The 25,656-nt window shown below is 32.8% G+C and overlaps 2 protein-coding genes across 6 annotated transcripts in view; both read right to left on the bottom strand.

Annotated features, from left to right (window-relative positions):
* The window catches only part of LOC127715545 (uncharacterized), a 135,771-nt gene that overhangs the window by 25,572 nt on the left and 84,543 nt on the right, over positions 1–25,656 (bottom strand). The window lies entirely within an intron of this gene.
* The window catches only part of LOC127715538 (membrane-associated guanylate kinase, WW and PDZ domain-containing protein 1-like), a 98,559-nt gene continuing 76,908 nt past the window's right edge, over positions 4,006–25,656 (bottom strand). For 3 of the 5 annotated variants that reach the window (XM_052221623.1, XM_052221624.1, XM_052221622.1), the window contains 5 exons: positions 19,622–19,824; positions 18,266–18,452; positions 15,156–15,254; positions 14,201–14,242; positions 4,006–5,961 (listed from right to left, as the gene is read on the bottom strand). In XM_052221623.1, coding sequence (XP_052077583.1) covers positions 5,021–5,961; positions 14,201–14,242; positions 15,156–15,254; positions 18,266–18,452; positions 19,622–19,824 — 1,472 coding nt within the window. In that variant the 3' untranslated portion in view covers positions 4,006–5,020. Of the gene's footprint in view, positions 5,962–14,200; positions 14,243–15,154; positions 15,255–18,255; positions 18,453–18,713; positions 18,758–19,621; positions 19,825–25,656 lie in introns of those variants that run through there. The other 2 variants (XM_052221625.1, XM_052221626.1) reach the window with 2 other exon arrangements.

Here is a 25,656-nt window from a genome sequence, read left to right as displayed (position 1 = left end):
TCAGTCATAGTAATTATAATGAAAGCACTATACACTGATGCGTTCTTAATAAGAGACTTTTTTAATAATGTTCAAACACAGTTCTGTTATGAATTAATTATAAAATTATCATAAAAACTAAAAGAAAGCACAATACACTGGAGTAAAACCAATATTTTGTTCTGACACAAGACTCGTTTGCAGCTTGGATGTTCTCATTTACACTGGATAAACTATATGTGTGGTTATAAAAAATTACAGACTTATTTCCTCTATATACAAATAAGGAGATGTGGTATGATTGCCAATGAGACAACTATCCACCAAAGTTCAAATGAAGTGGGTGAAAGCCCTCATATACAACCGTACGGCCTTCAAAAACCCATTCCGTATAGTCGGCTATAAACGACCCCAACATGAAAAACATGAAACTATCAAGTTTTGAGAAAACCAACGGCCTGTTTGTCTCAGAATTGATAATGTTCATCTTAACACCTCAAACCTCAAACATGTGAACACTATATAATTCTAAACCTAAGTGACTCTCAGTTTTATATTAAAAATAAGAATAAACTAACATAGTTACCCAGGGGGAGTACTTAAAAAAATAATCTTATTTACGATGTAGCAAGGAATATTTTAAACTTGTCCGTTATATGTTACCTGTAAAATGGCACAAATGAAATATAATCTTGTGGCGCAAATGAAAGATTTGATTTTGTAAAAATTGGCGCAAATGCAATGCGCCCCTAATCATGTCGAAAAATGTTGTTTTACCCTATCAACAGTTTCAGTGTTAACAACCTGTCCATAATTTTCGATCATATGGTTATACCGAGTAATTCTATTTTCAGTGATGATGCTATGACGGAATTTAAATGTGGCTACTGTGAATATTCTACCGACCTATTCGATTATATCATAGGTCATGCTGTAAATATCCACAAAGACAAGGAAAAATTGTTTCTTAAAAGAAAAAGAAAACATTCAGACAAACAATTCCATCCAATACGGTTCCCAATTACACCTGGAAATGAATATTCAAATGGGAAAATAATTATTCCAAACAAAGAAAAATGTACAATTACTGTTGTCCCGAACTTTGAAGATACCATCTGTCATCCTAATAAAAAACTTAAAACAAGTTATGAAAATCCAATTGAGCAGCCTCAGACTATAAATAAAACAACTTCAGATACCACGAATGAAAACATTGTCAACAGAAGATGTATTTATTATTAACATTGAAAAACTTGTTGACAGTTCTTATTGGATATCAAAGACTTTTTCCCGTTGGAAAGATGCTAACAAAAACATTTTGACGTTTAGCAGTGATCATAAAACTGCTTACTAACATACAATTTCACTTATAGTGACATTAAAAAAAATACTGCTATCATATTTTAAAAGTATCGCATCCATATTAGAATTTATAGCATTTGTTTATTTATGTACATAAGAAAACACAACACCTCAAATTTTACACGGACAAAAACTTTTACTTTTACCTAACTATTGAATATATATTTAGACTTAATTGTTGTTTATATTTGAACAATATGTTTTAAAGTTGGTATTTTCTTAACAAAACATATTTTTCATTGCCGAAAACAACTTTTTCCGCATGGAGTGTCTGCATATTTACAATTTCATATTAGACAATATCGCTATTTCATATAAGAAACGTTTTTATCGATTCGCTTTTTCCATAGACTGATATATATCTATTTGTGTATTAATTTTACACCTGGATGGCTGTAGGCGCGATGAATACCCGTCTGCATCTCTTACCTATATCATGAATTTATAAAAACAGTACATATTATATATTATTTCTTATTTTTTTTTAGACATCAATAACTTCAATGAATTTTACTTAGACAGATGTTCTTCATGATTAAAAACAGTATAAACCTCAAAATTTTTGAAAATATGTCTTTCTCTCTGCTTTTTGTATCAATAACTATGTCAAACCATCTTGGAATTTCACGAATCTTGAATAGAAGTTTTTTTCGCCACCGAAAGACAGTTTAAAACTGTGAAAAGACCTCAAGTTTTTTAATTTTACCATATTTTCATGATAAATATTTTATGTTTTGTTTTAGTTAGCATTTCTATATAGTCTGAAGGTAAAACATTTTATACATCAATTACTTTGGCTAGCCTTAATACACTATATGACACTTTGACAGAAGCATTTTTATGATTAAGAGATTAGAACAAATCAAAGATTCCAGGTTTATAACTTGGTACTCTAGACGGTCATTTCATCTACACAAGATAGAAGGAGCAGTTTGAAAGGCAAATAAAAATCAAAGTTGAGGAGCATTAAAAACGGAAAATTCATAAAAGTTGTGACAAATAAGCACGGCTTTGGCAATCTATGCCATGAGGTCGAGTAATTCAACACCATTCTATAAACAGTTAATCCACAGAAAAGGAACATACAACACACAAGTTATGACTTCTGGAATAGTAATACCCTTAGGACGTGAAAGCAAAAAAGGGTGTTCTATGTATGGCAGAAATTAAACATGTTGAGGGTGTAATCATTATTTTCTAGTCCCGTTGCCGGAGGGAGTGACAACTGTCACTATTGCACCGAAAATAAATCGCCATGATCTCGTTGAAGTAGACGTTGTTCTGCTTAAGGGCATACGATACAGTTTTGATCACACGAAAAGTTGCATACAAGCTATTGTTTACTTGGTCAATTCGAATATGTAATAAAACATATACCTTTATGTGCTAAATGTAGAGAAAAATGGAGTCGATGTTTTAGACATTTACTTAAAATTTCGGTTTCTTGTACACGTCTATCCTTTGGACAGACATACCTTACTTTTTTGTTTCAAAAGATAAATACATGCGAACTTTTGTAAAAAGATTTGGAATATCTTCTTTACATTAACGTACTCTTGATTTGTGTAACAATTTATTGTAAATATTTTTTTTAAAATCAAGTCATGATTTTAGAAAAAATGTTTTTTTTTGCTGCGTATTTATATCATTTAAAAAAAAATCATCTGTGATTTTTTTTATAAAAATTTAAACAAATAATCTTTAAACAGTATCAAGTCAAATGTCATTTTAACAAACATGGGTCAGTGTACTTGTTTTTAAGCTAAGAATCGAAATCATTCGAAAAATGCATATATTTTTTTCATCTATGTCGCAGTTTTGACAACGTTAGCAACGTCATTACCTCCCCTGTATCTGTGTCGTATGCCCTTAGATAAGAAAGATGCTTTGTACCATACCTAGTGACCCGTGGTAATAAAATTGGTTAAGAATAAGAACGATCATGCAAAGACGGTAAACGATAAATAAAAACAAAACTCATCAAACAAACCATCAAAAAGAAAATTAAATGAGATGTGGTATGATTGCCAATCGTAAAACACTACCCATCATAATCCAAATGAAGTGAATGTATACAGCTATAGGTCATCACACGGCCTTCAACGATGAGCAAAACCAAAATCGTATAGTCAACTCTATATATGTAAGAGGCCTTAACATAACGAAATTTCAAGCAATTCAAACGGGAAAAGCAATGGCCTTATCTATGAAAAACAATTAACGAAAATAAAATATGACAGACAACAAACACCTACAATCACTAAATTAAAGGCTTCTGATTTGTGACATGTACATAAAGAATGTGGCGAGTTAAAGATTACTGCGAGCGCCCAACCCCGTCCCAACTTGAAACAATCGTTCAAGACTGAGCAACAAGAGCCCCACCAAAATGGGGATGAAATGAGATGCTCCGGAAGGGTAAGCAGTTCCTGCTTGACATGGAAAATTATGTAGCACCGCAACATAAGAACTAACTGTATAAATCAGTTGGACATTACTTAATTATGAAGTAACTTAAAGACAACTTCTGTCAATGTAATGCATATTTTAAAAACAAGTTACTGAGTTGAAACAGTATTTAAAGTACTCCAGTCTTCCTTTTTTATATCTCAATTGGTCGATCTACTGAAGTTAAAATGAAAAAAAAAAAGTATTAAACTCTTTAATGATTTTATTGGAGACGTAAACGGATAAAAGTGTAATTCAGTGTAAATGTATCTCTTTTCTGTTATATAAATCGTTACGCCTTAACACACCTCTTTGTAACTTATTCCTTCAAATAAAATTTAACTGTATGGTGTTTTTCAGCGGAAACAATTTCATCTTTTAAACGCCATTTGTAGGCGAATCATTTTGTTAATGATATAACTTATACATCATTAACTTGAAATTCAGTTGTAGTATTGTGTTTGTTCATCACAATAAAATAAACAAGCTTAGTCTCCTCTTATGTTGTGTCATCTTTTTTTCTAAAGACAAGAGCGGATCTTTTTATGTCAGATGTCCACATTGGCGATCTTAAAAGCAAGTTAAATATTGTATCGGAAAAATGAATTGCACCATCTAGTAAAAACTGATCTGGAAGATTTTTTACATAATTGCTAAATTCATGAAATAGTCGAATATCACTTTTCCTACACGCATAACAAAAACCTTTATAGATTATTTCATTGAAGCATTGGTCTTGAGTTTCTTTCAATGGTTGGTCGCGAGATAGAATTTCGGTTATCAGCGCATAACGTGGAGGATCGGTTTTGATTGCATGCTCCAATAAGCTTTTGTTGTCTTTATTCTTAGTAAAACAAAGTCCATATGTTTTGTTGGTCATAGAATTCACAAACGCTTCAACAAATTGCTGATGATTAAATGTATTACTTCTGGCTACATGCATTTGTTCTCCATTTAAAATTTCATAAATAAATCTGTCAATAACAGATTCATAAAATTGCGTAGGAATGTGTATCTTCTGATTTTCGCTGTCATTGATATTCAGAGTAAGGACACTATTCAAAAGTTCCAAATCTAAGTTGTTAATTAATAAGTCCAAATGTTGGTGACTAAGTATGCGAATTATTGTTTCAAGTGTTGTCTGGTTTGACAGTCTTACAACAGATCCATTATTCAAGACCTGTACGTATATGTCTGAGAAGATATTGATTTTTTGTTCTAACTGAATAGTTTAACTGCTGTCACAGCCAGGTTTATTACATATTTCAAGTAAAGTGCTATATAGTTTGAAGTTTAATCCAAAGTAATTGTCTGCAGTATTCTTTCTTAGAAATTCATTTGATTTTGATAATAAAATCAAACAAAAGAGAAAATAAGCAAGTTTATCGTCTTCGCAAATATGTTTAATGTCATTATACATTATCTCATATGGTTGTCTGAAAAATCTAGGTCCTCTCTGCAAATAAGTCTCGTTGTTGACATAGTTATAGCAGCATAAAGGATATGCGAACAACTTAGGTATGGATATAATATTTTCGATTTCCCCAGGATTGATGTGGATTGAATTCTTTTCATCAGGACACATCTCATGGTTAACGCATAGCACAAATATTTGACGACTTCTAGGAAACTGAAAATGTCTTATCAATATTTCACGTTTGTCGTCTATCGATAAACTTGATTCTATATTTAAATTGACTGTACAATTGTTAGCATTTTGAAATAATTCCATTCGTTGAATCCTTTCTGAAATATTAGACAAAATATTATCGCGAACAGTTATTATAACAAAAACACACATTCTACTGTCATTTATACAGGTCTGCATATCCGGAAAGATGCAACTCCACTTTCTTAAGGAATTTTCATCTAATCTTACTTTTCCAAAAATGTCATCAAGTAAAATTATTACATTTTGACCAGGCTCAACTACTACATGCCAATGATTCGGGATTCGAATAATAAAAGGACTTTTTCTAGTGAACATTTCTGTTTCAGTTTTTGAAAAATAGTTTAGAAGCTCAATTCCTAATGACGTTTTTCCACATCCATGCCCACCTGTGAGAATAACTTTCCGATATGAAATAAGTTTCCTTAAAGCAACATGAAATCCAGTTGTTTGATAAAATGTTTTTTTATCACAGTGTTGTATCAATGTACTCTTTGTTGTTTCTGAAATAAAAAAAATAGATAAGGTACAGAATAACAAAATTTAATTCAACTTTTTATTCTATACACGATTTGTTTTTATAAAAAAATGAAAAGGTGTTTTTTACAGTGAATTGACATTAAATCATTTCAATGCAAAGTCAAAGTCTAAATAATTCACTTTGTTAGCTTATTCATCTCTAAATGCAATGCGTTATCAGAAAATAAGAGTTGGGAGGCGTCACAGATTTGTGAGATTTGTGAGATTCCTGATTTGTCTGGTAAAAACCCGGATTAAACTATTTTAGAATAAAGAAGAGATTGACAAGAAAACCGTCAGCTACTAATTACATATTAGTAGTTAAATGCAATTTCAAGTTTTGAATGGTCTTTTAGCATGTTATCTTATTGTATGTTTTGTGAAATTTGGATATTTGATAAACATGACTGGGAATTTGGTTTTTTAAAAAGTACATACTAAATCCCGGAATTGGCAATAGTTTAAACTATTATTGGATACAATTATTTTGCTTTTACGTAATAAGATATGTCTACTGGAGCCTGAAAGTGTAGAAACGTATTTTTTTTATATAACTTCCAACGGTTATTGTTCTATTTAGATTTGCTGATTTACAACTTCGAAATAATTTAAGTTTAAGGAATTTATCAGTATGGCTTGCGGCGGATATTTAATGATATCAATGTGCAAGTATGAAATGATTGAATAGAAACTACAAAATACTGTTCATAAGTACCTGTTTTGGAAATGAGATAACTCGGTATGAAACAAAAAATTGACAGGGTTTTAAATCATTACGTCAACGAAAGAAGGTCAAAATTGAATAAGACTGTAATCTCTTGCAAAGAAATTAAAAATATTTTTTTCTTCAACGTAAATATTTGATATACAAGTCTGACTTTAACTTGTTCAACACAGCAAAATACATCTTCTCTTTACAGTAATGTGGCAGAAATGTGCCTTGTTGAAGAGTATCCCGATTTTCATGATTATGCTGCAAAACATGACCAGTAGCGAGGAGATGATACATTCCATCTGTGTTCAACAGTAGACTTCACTACCTCAAATGCATATCATCCCATCATTTAACATGTATTTATATAATCCATTTAGGATGGTAATAAAAATATTTTGCCTTACATATTTTAGTTACAGTGTGTCTTAACATTAGTTTTAAAACACTACTATTATAAAAAAATGATACATATTCATGATTTTTTCAAAAATTTAATAAAACAACAAAAGAGAAAAGACATCCATAAAAATTCATTTTTAGTACTTTCTCGTCACTGTTGTGATCCTGACACTTGACAGGTGCCTTCATGCAAATGATAAATAACAATGTATATCATTATTTCAATGTTGGCATGGTAACTGCAACATTTGTTACTTTTTTAGGCTACTATGTCTCAAAAAGTAAGTAAAAAACTGATTTTCCCTTGTTTCAAGGGGCATAGGCAATCATACCATGATCTTAACGAACGATGTACGAGACAGCTGTAAGTATGTTAGCATTATATTTCAAACCCTTTCGCATGTGTTTTTTAACCTTTCTTATGTCACTCTTGGCTTTAACCTACGACTGAAAGTTATGGAAACGCTCTTATCAACTTCTCCGATGAAACTGCCGCTAACGTCTTCTTGTATAATTTAACGACATTGTCTGTTTTCACATTTAAATACGAATAAATATTTTCTTAACAAACATGTAAAAGATATGACAAAAATTAACCACTGACAAGGATCCTTACTTTAAAGAATAATTTAAGAAGATTAAATAAGCGAGGTCTTTAAATTTTAATAATTCTTTGGGAGGATCTATATCTATAAAGGCTACAATTTGTATAAATTCGGGACGATTTAGAACTTGACATATTGTGTAGACATCTGACTATTGTTGAAAGCTATGTATTGCCCTATATGTGTTCTCAGGGTTTTTTGTGTCGTTTGATTGTTATCATCTTGACGTATAGCCCACATCTCCTTTATTGCATGCAATTTTAGTTCCGTTTGATGTACTTTAAGTCTTAAATAGGTTTATGACAAATCTTAACTGAAAGGGTTATTAAGTGTACATTAATTGCTTTTCTTTCCCTCATGAACATGATCAGAGGAAGATTATTCAAAGATGTTTCACTTTGCAATATTTAACTCTGCCCCCTCCCCCATAAAACTAATCCAAATCATATTTAAATTATTTGGATATTCTAGAATATACTTTTTTTTGCAGACAGTAAAAACTAAATAATAATCTAGCTTGACTTTGAAACATTGATGGAAGATTTACATTGTACACAGTGTACACAAAGTTTTATCATAAAATGTTCCCAGTTTAAGGAATGAGAAAAACTTTCTATTAAATATTTTAAGACGACAAAGTTAGTGAACGTTGTTGATTGTCGTAATTGCAAGGTCAGTCGTGGGTTCAAGATGGGGCGTTCAGGGCGTTTCCCTTTGCTTTGATTTGTTTTGTTGGTGCAAAAATCGTCATAAATTGCTTTTGCTTCGCTACACTCAGCGGCATTTCTTTCGTTTTATGGAATTCCGCCCCCTTTGGTGTTCAACTCAGGATTAGCTTAGCTGTATTTGAAAAAAAAACCTTTTAGGAATTTTGGGTCTTCAATGCTCTTTAACTTCTTTTTTTATTTGGCCTTTAAACCTTTTCTTTTATTTGAGCGTCACTGATGAGTCTCTTGTAGACGAAACGCGTCTGGCGTACACAATTTCAATCCTGGTATATATGAAGCGTTTATTTGAAAAAACTTGGATCCGCCCCTAAAGGTAAGTCTTAGAGTACTTTTGAACTGTGCAGTATATCTGAGGTAGTTAAAGCACACCTTAGATGTGCATTATCAAGATTATAGCACAGTAAGAACAAGGAAATTTTGCTAATGTCAGGTGTTAATTATGCATAGGCCTATCCAAAGTAAAGAACTATGGCATTGCTTTTTTAAATTCGTATTTCTTACATATGTTTTCTATGATGAGTTTATTTTATACGTTATGAAATGATGAAAATAAACCTTAATTCATTTCTTTCGTACAAAGCGTCTGGATTTACCGTCATCATGAACACTCACACACAAAGTTTTGAGAGCCAGGGATGTATTAATATCTAGAAACGTTTGGAGGTAAATACAAAATATGACATAAAACAATGGCCAATTTCGGATGAGGTAAAGTACTTTTAATTTCTTAATTTATCAACTGTGAATTAAAAAAAATAACATATGCATGTTAGTACCGAAGTATCACCCTAATGGCAAGAAGTGAAAATAACACTGTATAAATTTGATGCGTCCGAAAACACTTTTCTGGATTGGTCGCACCTGAAACGCTCAAACCCAAACATTTGATAGCCAGAGATGTATAAATAGTAGAAACGTTAAGAGCTTTTAAAAGAATAACCAAACTCGACTAAGGTCAACTTTGCCTGAGGGAGTCGAAACCATAGTTTCTTAGTATTTCCTCAATTTATCGACGGTGATCTTTAGAATACATATTGTATAAATCATTTTTTGTACCGCAGAACGGTCTATTGAATTGATGATACCTAGGAGACTTAAAGTCAATCAGCAGTGGTATCCACACAGTGCTATTAAATGAAAGGGGGAAAATACCACTTTATATATTTCGTAATCCCGACACGTTTTTTCTGGATTTGCTTTCACCTTTTAACGTTAAACGTTCAAACCCAAACATTTTAAAGACAGCGATGTTAAAACAAGTAAATTTTTAAGGAGCTATATAAAATGAAAAAAAATTGGGCTAAGGCCAAATTTGTCTAAGGGGGTTTGAACCTTTATTTTTTTAGTAATTTTCCTGGTTTATCAACGGGGAATTTAGAAAATTATTTTAAACACCATGTCAGTACCGAAGCATTGACCACTGAGCTGATGATACCATCGTAGACTTACAATCTATCACCAGAGGTGTCCATATCCGTTTTAATTATTTAAATTTCAAGGGACGTAGTATTCTTTTTTTTTTCAGTAGAAATAAGTGAGTTACGACAAGTTGATTGGAAGGGCTAAATATGCGCATTACAATACCACGAGGAAAAATACGATTTCCATGTTGTTGTTTTTTCATATCTCACTCAAATTTAGGTGACTTCCAAAAATGGTTACAACGAAACAGGCGACACTTCCTTTTTTATAATGAAATGCTCACAGCATTAACATATCAACATATCATTTCTAATGACTGAATTTGGGGGTATGGAATGGGAAAATTTATCCTTTTAATGACAATTTTACTTGCATGCATTTGTATTTCACAACATTTAAATGGATGATATGTACGAAAGTTAAATTTTAGTTCATTTATATGTTTTGAAGTTTAGTATGACGTCCATTTTCACTGAACTAGTACACATTTTTGTTAGGGGCCAGCTGAAGCCCGCCTCCGGTTGCGGGATTTTCCCGCTGTGCTGAAGACCATTGGTGGCCTTCGGCTGTTTTCTGCTCTTCGGTCGGGTTGTTGTCTCTTTGACACATTCCCCATCTCCATTCTCAATTTTATGCTACATATATCTTTTTCGATATTTGGACGGATGGTGTTCAACGAGGTCTAAAAGACAACATTTAAGATAAAAACTAAAATATCGCCCAAGAACAAATACGTAGCCTTACGTTGACAGGAAAATGTAGGAATAAACCACAAACAATATGTCATCAATGAATATTTCCAGTTTTCAAACAGCAAGATCAAATACACATCAAAGGGATAAGAAAGGATATGGTGTATCAATTCATGACAGTAAAAATTCTCTAGTTTAACAGTGACCACCAGGAATTGGTTAAGCGATGCGATGTGTCGGAGTCTTAATTCTGTTGCTACAGATTCTTGTTTTCGTGGTCTTAGATGTCTAAATACCAGTTATTTCTGCTGATCTGCAATAATACCGATTGAGACGTAATCACGATTGTGACGTTTTGACTGAGTATGGATTCGAATGGCAGTTGAAGCATGTATAACAGAAGATGCTGACCATGTCGACGCACCCGGTTTCGCTCCTTTTTTGAGTTCATGTGATTCCCTCAGTTTTTCTTTGTTACCTTCATTTGTCTCTACATAAGCGATTCACGAGATTTAACCGTCGGTTAACTACTGTCGCCTTAATTATTGCCTTTTGATGAACCTCTTCTGGTACAACAATTTTTTGATAAGTAATTGACTCATTAAACTATTAGTAAACTTCCTACTGATTATGTATCACAATGTTGAAAATATCAATTACAAGCTCTTGGCTATCGTATTAGTTTAGAAATATATACCACATTAACATTGATATTGATGAAACTCATCTATAGAGACCCCAATGAGCATGATGAGTCGAAATATTACACAAGCAAATATATGCATTTTATACATTTAATTTCTCATAGGAATACACTGTTTTATTGCTTGTGTAATCACTGATTCAAATAGTCCCATTAGAAACTGATACTTGATAATTATCAATTAACAGAAACTATTTAATCATAGACTAAAATGACAAAAAGGGTGCCCATGAATTCAACAAACATTGTTGATGCACTTTGGTTATGCTAAGAAAATACTGGAACGATATTTAAAACGATTGCTGACTTTTGTGATACCAAGCCGCTAAGATGAAAGATAAGAGAACATCAAGAGAGGGGTAAAAGAGAGGCGAAAGATACCAAAGGGACATTCAAACTCATAAGTCGAAAATAAACTGACAACACCATACCTAAAAAAGGAAAAGACCAATAGACAAACAAAAGTACACAAAACACAACATAGAAAACTAAAGACTGAGCAACACGAAACCCACCAAAAACTGGGTTTCCTTACGAGTTGCGCGTGCAACTAGTATTTTAAGGGCTGTCATTTATCTGAAGATCATTCTCTTTTGCGGAAGTCAAGATGGTCCTAGGCACTAACATTATTTCATGATCCTCTCCCTACCGACTAGCCGTTCTGTGAACATATTGCAATTGAAGATATTTCCATTTGGTGGGTCGCCTGTTTTTGGATCAGTTGAATGAACACACGAACGGTTTACCTGTTGAAATTTGCTAATAATAGTATTTCTAGTACACAATATCAGGAGATATCATACTTGCAAGAAAAATCTGCATTTTCAGATTCAAAGGAAGAAAGTTTGGAAGATGATTTGTCAAATTGTATGTTTGACTGAGCATGAGAAAAAAAAAACATAATTTACGACGCTGTTTTCGCTGTTGCTTTAAATTGCTTTATAGAACTAAAAAGCACTTGACAAAAATAATAAGAACGATGTCATTATGAGATCTATTGCTCGACTGACGAGGGTTGTACGAAAGGGCAATAACACGATAGATACTAGTAAAAAGGATAAGCTCACATTATAATGAGAACATTCTGTTAATACTCAAATAACATATACACCATAAGCGCGAGAATCGCATGGTTGAGTTTCGTCCTATAATTCTAAAAAAATAATTTCAAAAAGACCGAGCCAATAAAGTATTGTAACTCTGAACTAATCCATTTGAAAATCACAAATTGAATAGTAGCTTGTCTTTCGGAACAAATTAATTAAAAAAAAAAAGATTTAAAAAGCATTTATGGGGTATAAATAATTTTGCAAGAACGAAACATGAACTCTAACTATTACTTAAACTCACCTTGTCAGTTTTTTTGGTATATTTGTTCAAGATATGCAAACTAAGGTCCTTATTTTCGAAGAAGAATAGCTTTTGTTGTTTCAAAACAATTACAATTTGGGGCTAATTTCCCAAACAATCATGTATCAATTTTTTGCCTTACGTTACCTATATCATTGGTTTAAATAGTTTTATTTCTTTTTGAACATGATTATGATAAAATAATATCACATTATCAGATCTATTTTCTTTATATGTTGTACGTCTGTATATATAAACAATGCTATTTCCCTAAATAAAACTTCTTTTACGACTAAAACTGTGTCACTTTTACTATGAAATTTATTAAAAAGTCATACCCTGGAATGGAAAGTTCATATGCACTACTGTTTTTTGCAAAAGTCAAAACATATATATAAAGGGTTGTGCGGCATATTTTCAACATTTATATGCATTGAACTTCTAAGAGTTTAAACTTATACTAAAACTCTGCACTAAATCTCTCTTTACTTTGAATCTTCCTGAGAATTCAATTTTTCTGTTAATGTTTCAAAGCTGTGTCTCAATGAGATAAAAAAAAAAAAAAAAAACTCAACATAGATACTAGGATTATAATTTTGTACGCAAAACGTGCGTTTAAGTTACAAAGAACTCATCTGTGACGCTCGAATAAAAAAAATTTCAAAAAAGCCGTATAAAGTTCAAAGTTGATACGCATTTAGGACCCAAAATTCCGATAGATTTTGCTAAATAAAACCTGGAGATCATATCTAGAAACCAGTAGGTAAACAAAACAAAATATTCATGAATATTAAATATTTCTCCAAAAGAGGCATGATTTGTGAATCAGCTGTATTTACAAAGTGATACCTATAATATTGCATTCAGAAAAAGGAAAGCTAATAAATTATAAAATCGAGACTAAATTATTACAGTTTGTGTAATGTGTGACCATGCATGACCTAAGCGCAAGTGTCATGAATTATTTTAGTAAACCCTTGGTTAATTTTAAAGAAAAAAAGCAACCTGTTTTTCAAACTGTTAACCATCAAAGCTCAACCAAAAACATGTTACTGTAACTTCCTGTTATGCTTTACTGGTACCTGAGACATGTTGACCCTTTTCATCTTACCTTATCGTCGCAACTGCTCCTACATGGTTTATCGTATCTATACATGAAACATCAAGTAAACGTGCAGGATATGATATACTTTCAATCTCAGTATCTACGTACGTCTTTTTCTTTATCTGTGTGCCTGGGTTTTTAATGCATGGGATATTTCATTGGTATCTACTTACCTTTAGCGAGTGATTTTGCAAAGACAAATGTTCCTCTTTTAAACGCAAATTGTCAAATAAAACACAAATGACATTGAAGAGTTATCATGCAAATTTTGAATCTTGAATTAGATTAAAATCTGCCTGATACCAAGGTCAAAAACACAATTGTTTTAGCGTGATATATTTTTAAATAGGATACATGTTATCCATCTCACCTGGCAGAATTGCAGGCACACAAACACACAAAGAGAGAATTTCAAAAAAGAAATGAATCTAGAAATAAAAAAGTAGAAGTCACTAGGTCTATTTTTTAACGTGAAGCTGTAGGAAGCATAAGCGAACTACTTACCAGTTAGATTGTTTAAAATCAAGCTATCGCTTTGACTGATGCCTGTATCAAAATAAAAAATCAATGTGTAATTTGGTATTTGGAATTCAACTATTACAAATATTGATCTATATAAAAGTGTACATTAACGGTAACGAAATTTGGTTTAAGAGCGTTTTTGTTACCATTTATCTGAGAACAGTTTCGTTTTAGGCACTAAGTTCAAAATAGTTTTTTTGTGTCTCTAGTGTTTCAAAGGTACAGATTTTATGTTTTAAATATCCCTCTCGTCTTTAGTGGGTAAGCACATATTATTGATACAGACATTTTCTGTCAACTTGCTGGTTATCAAATGTAAAAAATATCTGAAAAAGTAAGGTCTTTATATACCAGGTCAATTTCATTCAGCATAACCTATTTGGTACTGTTTGGCTTTCAGTTATTTCTATCATTGTTATTGATTTGCGTTTTCAATTGTATTGATTTAAGCGCCACTGAAGAGTCTATTGTAGACGACAAGCGTGTCTGGAGTACTAAATTACAATCCCGGTATCTCAGGTATCTGATGAGTTTTTCTTTAACGTCCGAAACATTTTACAGCGTCCAGTGTAGCCAATAAATAATAAGGCAGTAAAAATAAAGGGTATGCCCTTGACTTTTGACATTTATCTTCATTTGAATATTTTACACCAAGGGATTTAGAATCATAGATCTTTATGGCAACGGATTTTGAGTTAAACAGATGCACGTCTTATATAAAATACTTAAAGGGAATTAGGTCGTAAAACAAACGTATTGAAAGTGAAACATCCCGCAAAGAACAATATGAATCAAATTGCATTTAATCTATTTAGCGGTGAGTTATCTATAATCTACTATAAACTTATATAATTATGTCTATCTATAATGTCTATTGCTAAGTTTCAAATTGCAGAGTTTAATCATCTTTAATAAAATTAGATGGCATGCTACTTACTTGAATGGTCATGAGATCCACCAAGGAATATATTGTTACAGGATGTAAATGACAATTCCTGCTTGCATAGTTTCAACGCTGGCTGTGAACTTTTGCTCACTAAAAGAAAGAGAGAACAAACTCTGTTTGAGACCACTATATTATAAAACATAAAGAAATACTTGTTTCATATAACAATATTTCATGTAATTTATCGAGTAATATTCATAAATGTAAAGGAAAAAGTATCGTTAAAGTTTTTATTTGGCCCCTGAAATGATACATTGAAGTTTAATTGTTCAAGCTTTTCAAAATCATATTAATTGTATTGATAAGGGTCAAGTTACTATAATATGGACACTCAAGTGCCAAAAAGTCACTTTTGATGTCACAATCAAGACGAAATTTTGTTCTAAACGGCCATTTTACACGTAGTTTTTTTTAAATTCGAGTAAGGGCCTTACCCAAAAGATATCTGACACACATTATCACCTTTGTAAAAATACAGATAACACGATACCAAAATGACGTCATGAGTTATCGTTCGTGTCGATTTTGAACAACGTTCATAGATTTATATAAGTCAATGCAGCAGGGTCGATCGTGTTTCTGGCGGTCGACGAAACAATACACGTACGAGGCTGCACTTTTATACTATAGTGAAATTATAAAATGATAAGATAACCTATGTTTTTATTAAACATAATTAATTTTGATTTTGCCTTGATGCCGAGTGCCGAGATATTGATGCACTACATTAGTTGACATTGTCTTCTTCCCCTTTTTTTCAAATAAATTCTTGTTTATAATACACTCCGTTCCCACTGATTTTTGTTTTGAAAGTAGATATCCAAATCATAGAAACGTGGGATAATGTTTCAAAATACGGAACTTGATTCGTTGGCATGGAATGAAAGAAGAAGAATAGTTGAACTTGGTTATGTGGCCGAACAATTTTCAATTTTTTGCAAGTGTAACAGTCTCTTTCAAATTTATTTGACTGCACAGAAGAAATCTGATGTGGTTCGGAAGTTTGTTAAACATATATATAGTTCCAGCATTGTTATCGTATTAGCGCAGTTTACACAGGACATCAACATTGAAATTAGGAGAAAGTTATTTAAAAAGGTTTAAAAGAGGTCAACATTAAATGTGCTATCGTAACAAAACTAATAAGAAATTAACGAAACCCGACAGGGGAAATGAAAATAAATTAACAAACACCATTCAGATGCTGTCGCATATTTTTTTTCCATTCCATTTTGAAATGAATTGCTTTCTCGAAATTCACAATCAAACAATTGTAGTATATTTTGTGACATTAATTCAACTGGGAAACCGTGAAGTTAACAACAAAATACTATAAATAATCGTGTGGGCCACAATTTGTCAAAGCAAAATTCACATTGCAAACAAATTGATCATTAATTAGGGTAGACTTACTGACGAATGTTGCTAATGATGCATCAGTTTTCACCATTTGTAGCGTTTATCACGCGACAATCTCCAGAAACAATACTGGGCGTAGACACTTCATCCTAAACGAGGAGATTCCTCAGACTATAACCTACCGTAAGGGGCTCTGGAAAGATGAGGATAGTTTGAGATTTTTAAACTGATTTGCAATGCCATTGAAAGAAACAGGAGCTGCTTTTCACAGATGGGTGGTAGAAGGTAGAACACATATACTCCGTTAGTTGTCGAGCCTGTGACATTAAGTCGCGGAAGCGAGAAAAAGCTTCTACATACCGTTGTCGGCGTGGTCAACATTAGGTTCAGTCTGTCGTTTAATCAATAACTTTGTCAAAATTTAATGGAATTTTATGAATTATGTACATAATCTTCTTTTCTTTTTTCTTTTTTTTTTTAGATAAAAACAGTATTCAGAGTTAAACTATGATTTTTTTTTTTCACTTTTCCGTATTTTATTGATGAATCGACTTAGTTTTTTGCGATATCTAATTACACATTTCCAATGACAGCAGCAATCGCAGGCGAGAAACAGGGTTTCGCGGAACTTTTTATGATTTGTTTTTACTTTTTATCTTTAAAATTGAGAATGGAAATGGGGAATGTGTCAAAGAGACAACAACCCGACCATAGAGCAGACAACAGCCGAAGGCCACCAATGGGTCTTCAATGCAGCGAGAAACTCCCGCACCTGGAGGCGTCCTTCAGCTGGCCCCTAAACAAATATGTATACTAGTTCAGTGATAATGGACGTCATACTAAACTCCAAATTATACACAAGAAAATAAAATTAAAAATGATACAAGACTAACAAAGGCCAGAGGCTCCTGACTTGGGACAGGCGCAAAAATGCGGCGGGGTTAAACATGTTTTTTGAGATATCAACCCTCCCCCTATACCTCTAGCCAATGTAGAAAAAACAAACGTACAACAGTACGCACAGTAAAACTCAGTTTAAGAGAAGTCCGAGTCCGATGTCAGAATAGGAAACAAAAGAAAATAAACAAAATGACAATAATACATAAATAACAACAGACTACTAGCGGTTACTGACATGTCAGCTCCAGACCTCAATTAAACTGATTGAAAGATAATGTCTTCATGATATGAATATCAGGCACAATCCCTCCTGTTAGGGGTTTAGTATTAATCCGTCATAAAATATATGAGAAGAACATAACCCTTTGTATGCTATCAGTTTGCTCCTATGGAAGCTCTCCGCTTTCTAAAAACACTTTTTCGAGTGTCTATGTGATCGGTTTTTTTGGGGGGGGGGGGGGGGGGGGGGGGGGGGGGGGGGTGCAGGTATTTGCGGTTGTTATTAGGTTTAGGGTAAAAGTCTATTGAATTTCATGGCCTATGTTAGAGAGCTGGAAGTATCAATAAAAGTAATTTTAGATTTAGATATTACGTTATTTAATATTATACTCTGATGAATTTCATTTGCATGAGAGACAAATTTGTCTAAACCCTCGTAACGTATTCTGTATTTCATATCCAAATATTATATGAATCTATATGAAGTTATAAACTAGGAGAGAGTTTTTCGATAGAAAATTTATGAGTTGTGTTTCTGATTTACCCATGAATATGTTTGCATAAGTAGTGTGTTTGTGCATTGGCATTACTTCAGTACTTGTCCAAATCATACCTGTACTAACCGTTATGAACTATTCTTCTGATACCGAATGTGGTCGTATTTCCTTCTCTTTCCTCCAGGTAACGAAATACGTACTGATGTGATTTCCCCATCAGACTGTGGTCGTTAATACTGATTATGCAATCTCCAATTTGCATCTGCCCACTCAAATCTGCTTTACTTCCAGGTTTAATGTGAGTTATTAATATCTGAAAAAACGGAAATATTTTATAATCTATCTTATCCGAAAGCGCCTGTATTCAATCTGCTAATAAGAAATCTTGCAATGAATGTATAGATGTGTACGGTTACACAGAAACATCAAAATTGAAAAAGCTTCGTTAAAATATTTTATTATAATATATTTATTTCGATGCGCGATTGCAATTCTAGATGCTGATTGGTCAACAGTTACTTTAAAAATGGCCACTGATCTTCATTTCAACTTTACCCACAAAGATTGATTTTACCTAAAGGCACGCCTACTGGTCCTTTGACAAAACGACAGGTACACCATTGATTATTGATAATGCATGAAGAGTTTCTAATTTGGTTTATAGTTACTTTATACACAAGGAATATGTTCTAGTATTGGTATTGGAAACTGTCTTTGGTGAGTAAACAGTACACTCTGATGTGAAAAGTATAATTATGGGTACCCGCCAATTTGCCTGTACTTCGGTCCTGGAATGAAAATTTAGAAATTCTTTTAAATTAAGAAATGTATCTCTGCCGTGAATACAATATAGCTCTGGTTCCTAGTTCAGATTTCGCTATACTGTTGGTCAGTTTTTGTTATACCAGCTTTTCAATGTTTGTGTAAAGTTTTTTGATTTTTTAAACATTTGGCATCTAACATCACTGAAGAGACATTTAAATTGTCAAACTGTGTATCTGCTCTACTGAATAAGTAGCGTTAATGTTATAAGTGTTCTCTGAACATTTTAAGGGGGTTTTGATATTTACATCAAAAATTCTTTTTTTCTCTCTTTCAAATGCAAAGGGCCAAAAAGAGACCTGATGATACCGTCTCCATTGAACATTTAAAACCCCGCAGTCATCTTTTGACAAATGTGTATTTATTTAGTTCGAGATAGATAATGCAATTTAAAAGCTTTTGTTAACCTTGAGACCGTAAATGTGGTTCGAATCAACCGTAATTTCTACTCATTCAATTTCGACGCATTAGGAGTCGAAATACATATATTATATGGAACAAAGTTCGGGACCACGGGAAAACATCGACTCATCCGAAATTTCGTGTAAACCGGCTTCGAGACAACGAGAGTTATTTCTAGATAAACAGGCCACAAACACGTATTTCTGAAGTTCTTAGATATCATTTTGGTTAATCCTTTACATACTTGACTCCACTTACCTCTGGTTGATCAAGAAATCCCCCATTAAAACCAAATCCAAATCCATCATCATTGTTACAAAGAGTAACATTAAAGTCTTGGACACCAGACCGGTGTACTTTCCTGTTATGGTAGTTAGCAGGTTGCTTTTCGTCCCTGAATTCTGTTGATCCCTGATACAAAACTAAATGATGCATCAGAGAGCAAGTGGTACTCAGCTTATCTAAATACAAAACAATCGCAAATTTAGAAAATAAAAAATAGAAACAATTATGTTAAAATTATTCTGCAATCTCTCTCTCTCTTTCTCTCTCTCTCTGATAATATAATATTAGCATACAAGATAACTTTTGAGTGCATTGCATAAATTATTTCGCTTTCTCCGGTTTAATTTTTTCTTCAACGATTAGTTTGTCATTGACAAGACCAATAGGCTGAAAAGAAAATATAGTTAATTCGTTGTTATTCAGTGGCAAATATGTCACGCATATCAACAAAATGTTATGTAAAACAAAGGTTTTCCTTACGACAGAACACCGACGGATGTCTAAAAAGTTTCCGCAATGGATTTTTAACATGAAAAGACAACGACACATGACATTGAAATAAACCTCGCAACTACACTTGGACTTGTTTGGGTATTTTAAATTCACCCTTGCGAACGCTTCATATACACGGGTCTTCATATGGAACAATAAAGGTCCTTTTAAAATCAAATGATAAGATTTCGGTACGTTTGTCTTTGATATCTTCGTTTGGGTACGCTCATGCTCAAAGCTTGGAAAGTATAAAAATTCATGTAATAATTCATTAAGATAACAGTCTTAAAATAAGCTCATTTCAATAAATACTCATCAGTATGTGGCTTATAAACCCTAAAAGTCCATTACTGAACCATCTAAGATATCAACTTAGATAGCAACTTCCTAAGGACCATTTTATTCACTTTTAATAAAAAAAAAAATACCATTGCAACCATACGTATGTATACCGAGGTAATGACTATTAGAGATTTCCAATAAAATGACATACGTACGTAACTCGACGTACGGACCTAATGGGACGGGTTATTGCCAACCATCGAATTTGATTAAATACGACGCTTAAGTTCAAACAAAGTATTCCTAGACTTATAAAATCACACACTGGAATTTTCGACCATATAAAAAAAAATTGTCATGATGAAAAATGATAGAAATATTGCATTTTTATTTATCACGTGGTTTTCCAGGTTCCCGCCTTTATTTTACTGACATAAGATCACGTATTAACACACGTATCCCATACCTATCATACGTACGATTCGAGTTATCTTTCATGGTTTTGATTATGACAATTATTTTTCAATATACTTTGCAGATGAAGGCCTCATTATACCTTTTTTCTGTCTTTCTTTATAGTTTATCTATCTTTTTATTATATTTGTTGCGGGGAAAATATTAATAAGGATATGTTTCTGACAATTTCAGAAATATCGGATGCAGAATTTGTCAGAATCTGTCTCTTTATAAAGGTTAAAAATTCAGATAAAACTATCGCTTCCATTTAATTTATAAACAAAAGTATTTTTCATTTATTATAAAATGTATTGATAAAGAAATCCCTATATATGTTGTTATTTTTAGAATTAAGGTGTGTTCGATTAGGGATAGTTCTGTATTAATTTGTTTAACGGGAATGCTATCGGAGTCTAAATACAAAAGATATTTCCAGGGAATATATTTGATATCCCTTGAAGTGAACTATATTAGAGTATTTTATCCATTTTATTGATAAACAACTAAAAGGGGGTCACCGAATTCATTTTAATGCATAAATCATTAACGGAAATGTGTAAGGTAAGGTAACATTGAACAACATAATATAATACGATTTTGTTGCCTAATGCGGATCCTAGATGCAATTTAAAATGAACAAGGTAGATACAAATATCTTTTTTAAGTAACAGACAAAGTATAACTCGCAAAAAACTGATCCAAACAAGAGGTCATACCCGTGAAACTGATATGATGCTTGTTTTGTTTTTTTTTTGACAACGAACTTGTTACTTTTGGTGGGCAAAGTTTTCAACAGACACTTGGCATTCCTACATTTTATGTAGTACTCTTCTACCTTGTTTAATATAAGCAAGACTTCATAGTTCACCCAGTTATTAGCATCCATACATGTTGACAAAAGCTAAACGTATAAGTTAAGAGACATAGTGGATCTTAAACTTAGTAACCCCAAATCTGTACAAAAGCATGTTAGAGGAGGTCATACATATAATTCTGTCATTTTTGTTTTTATCAGGAACCTATCTGAATTCTAATACCTAACCGAATACTGAGAATTAAGCCTTTAACCAGAAGTTTCATTGAAATATATTGATTAAATGCGCACTAGAAATATTATTTCATGATAGAATTCCACAAATCTGGATTTTTCACAGACAGTATCTGTTTACCATTGTGTGATCTATCAAGAGTATGATCACCTACACCTATTTTGCGATTCATTTTTTCAATTAACCGTCCACTCCTTACTGGCATTGACGTCTTTAAACCAAGGTGAGACTTTAACTGCCAAGATTCAAATCATTTGCCTCACTAGAAATAAAATTCAAATTACGCTACTGTCGATTGATTAACAGTTGATTGCTTAACGTCCAGTGGCAAATATTTCATGCATAATTAACATGTAGAAAGCGTGACATTGTTACTAAAAGAGGCATCGGATTTTAAGTCCCTACTCTGAACGGACGGGACTGTGTACTTGTACATCCCTCTCATCTAAACGGACTCTCCACTTTGGCAATGGTTCAACTGAACAAGACCAATAGTGACCATATTTCTATTCCCTTGTTCACCTTTCAGAGGTTACTGTCGAGACGAGCGCGCGACCAAAGAGATAGTTATGGGTCTGCATGGAAGATATATATACATGAACGTTTATTAATCAGAATATTTGCTACAAGAATGTGTGGCCTTAATTAAGTCACCGTGCCCCTTCACATGATAATATTTCCATGTTCAGTGCACCACTAAATCTGGGCCAAACTAATAGTTGGTATATAATTTTAAAGGTTTTATGTTTGAACAGAACTGAAGAACGGAAGGATGCACAGACCAGTAAATATAATATTCCATGCTATCATAAGTTGGTCATAAAACTAAAAAAGATCATTTTACTTAACAAAAATTCAATTAAATAGTCCGTACATATCCGTTTTTCATACGTATTTGTATAATAAAACGCCTAATATTTTAGAAAAATCAGTTTGAGAACATTGACGTTAAATTACACCTACGTTTGTACGGGCTCTTCCTAGAATCCTTGCACCATAATAATTAAAGACAAGATATAAACAAATTAACTGATTTAGTAAAGTGTAATCATATTTTTTCCTGCAGATGCGTCCTCATAAATTCCATTTTATAAAATACTACGGAAAGGTGACACAGTACTATCAGAAAGATGCATCAGTGATCTGAATTTTTCACCTTCGACAAAAGTATCTTGAAATAAATTATAGAAGTATGCTAAAAAAAAGAAGGAGAGGCAAGTCGTGTACACCTTTTACATTCCGGCGTGTTTAAAACTCTTGTTTTAATCTTATTACTTAAAAATGAGAATATGATCACGCTTCAGATTCCATTATTTTTATTTGTTCAAACTTAATTTAGATTTATGAGCTTAAAGAATTCATCGTTTGAGAGAAAAATATATGGGTCAAGTGAAATGACGAAGTAATGATCGGTGTATTTGATTACCGGTAACTGAACTAATTATTCCCTTTAAGGTTGTTGTCAATGAAATCACCCCAAATTTAATAAGAAAATATGTAAAGAATTAAAATAGTAGTTTGTGCTAATTTTTAAATAACATTTGTTCCAACAAAGTATGTGTATTCAACGAGCCAACAATTCATGCAGACTATGCTCCCCTCCGTCGTCCTTCACTGCAATAGGCCGAGATACGGTGAGATAGGTCGGTCATGTCAAGTAATGTCATTTTATTGGAAATCTCTATTAGGTGGATTGTAACCTCAAAGACTGATGCTTTACTGACCATTGATTTTATGCTGACAGTCCTAAATAAAACGTTTTACTACAAGTATCACATAAACTTAACATGATCCAAGAAAATTAGGTCATGGTCAGATAAACCAAGCCAGAAGAACATGTACACCTCACAACCATTCCTTTCACTGAATATAGTTGACCTTTTGCTTATAGTATACAAAAAAGACCAAACCATGAAAACTTTATATTGACCAATGAACCATGAAAATGAGATCAAGGTCATATGATACCAGTCAGACAGACATTTTTACCTTACAATCATTCCGTATACCAAATAAAGTTGACCTATTGCTAAGAAAAACAGGCCAAAACACAAAAATGAGCAGTGAACCATTAAAATGAGATCAAGGTCATATATACATGTACATCGTAAAATACTTCCATACACCAAATATAGTTGACCTATTGCATACAGTATTGGAAAAATAGACAAAAACTTAACTTAAACCACTGAACCAAGAAATTATGGTCAGTGTAAGATGACACCTTGCAGTTGGACATAAACACCTTACAATCATCCCATACACCAAATAAAGCAGACCTATTGCTTATAGTATCTGAGAAATTGACTTGACCAGGAAAATAAATTTTGTTCACTAATCCATGAAATGAAGTCGAGGTTAAGTGAAAACTATCTGACAAGCATGAGGACCTTGCAAGGTACGCAAATACCAAATATAGTTACCCTATTACTCTTGATAAGAGAGAAACTAACATCACAAAAAAAATCTTAACTTTTTTCAAGTAGTTACTGCACCATGAAAATGAGGTCATGGACAATGGAAATATGACAGACAGAAACTTCATAACATAAGGCATATATATACAAAGTATTGAGCATCCAGGTCTTCTGCCTTCTGAAATATGAAGTTTTTAGATAGTAAGTTAACACCGCCGCCGGATCACTATCCCTATGTCTCGAAAGCTGCGACAGACGTCGCAGGCTCGACAAAAATCAATAAAAAGACAAACAACAATACGCAAACTACAACATAGAAAACAAAATCTGAGCACACAAATCCAATCAAAAACCGGGAGTGATCTCGGGTGCTCCGGAAGGATAGGCAGATTTTGCTACACATATGGCACCCGTCGTGTTTCTTATGTAAGTACAAACTCGGTGATAAGTCAAATTCGGTATATATATAGGTCACATTCGAGGGCAATAGGACGGGATTGTGGTTGCCATAATTGGAACATATCCGTTGTCATCTGTGAAACAGATATTCCATTACGGTCAGCTACTTGTGATGGCGTAGGTTAAATTTTCGAAGGGATGATTAAACTTCGCTAAATGGAACTTTTGGTTCAATAGCTTCCTTGTATGCAGCTGCCCTCTTTCAAGGAATTCATGTTAGGAAATGTAAGCTCTGGAATATCGTATCAATTGGGAGATATATACTCCATAAAGTTTATTCCTCTTTCAAAATAGCATTAAAAATTATGAATACAAAATGATTTGCTGCAATTTGTATAAAGCCTTCTTCTCTAATGAAAAGATAAATGTGCATGCTTGATTTACTTGCTGAAACTGTGATGAGATGATTGAAGCTGTAAATTTCCTCTGGAAAACATCTACATGTATGCAATAAAGTTTCTCGACAGTTGTCTGCATTCCTCAAGACACCAATTTTGTAAGTTTAATAGAATTGTGAGTGTGTGCTATGAGTCACAGTTTATGGTTGATCTCGATAAAGATCAATATAAATTCCATTTGATAGAAAAAATTATTATTATAAAACTTATCGTTATTTTGATGACATTTTTGCTTTAGATTATCAAGAATGTTCTTGTAATACTGAAATTTACCGGAAGGAACAACAAAAACTGTACTTAATTCAGTTTCACATCTATAACAAAATTTTCGATAAAAAGGGACGATTTTTGATCCCGTATTGCTAATTACCGTTTTTTGGAAGGGGATGTTCCTTTGGCCACTTTCTACGGTGTGTATTCTTCCCAACATTAAGCGCTATAGAAATAGAATCTTT

Source organism: Mytilus californianus, unplaced genomic scaffold, assembly GCF_021869535.1.
Source record: "Mytilus californianus isolate M0D057914Y unplaced genomic scaffold, xbMytCali1.0.p SCAF_9, whole genome shotgun sequence".
NCBI lineage: Eukaryota > Metazoa > Mollusca > Bivalvia > Mytilida > Mytilidae > Mytilus > Mytilus californianus.
Note: the sequence above shows the minus strand (reverse complement) of the source record. Positions and strands in the feature narration are given on the sequence as shown.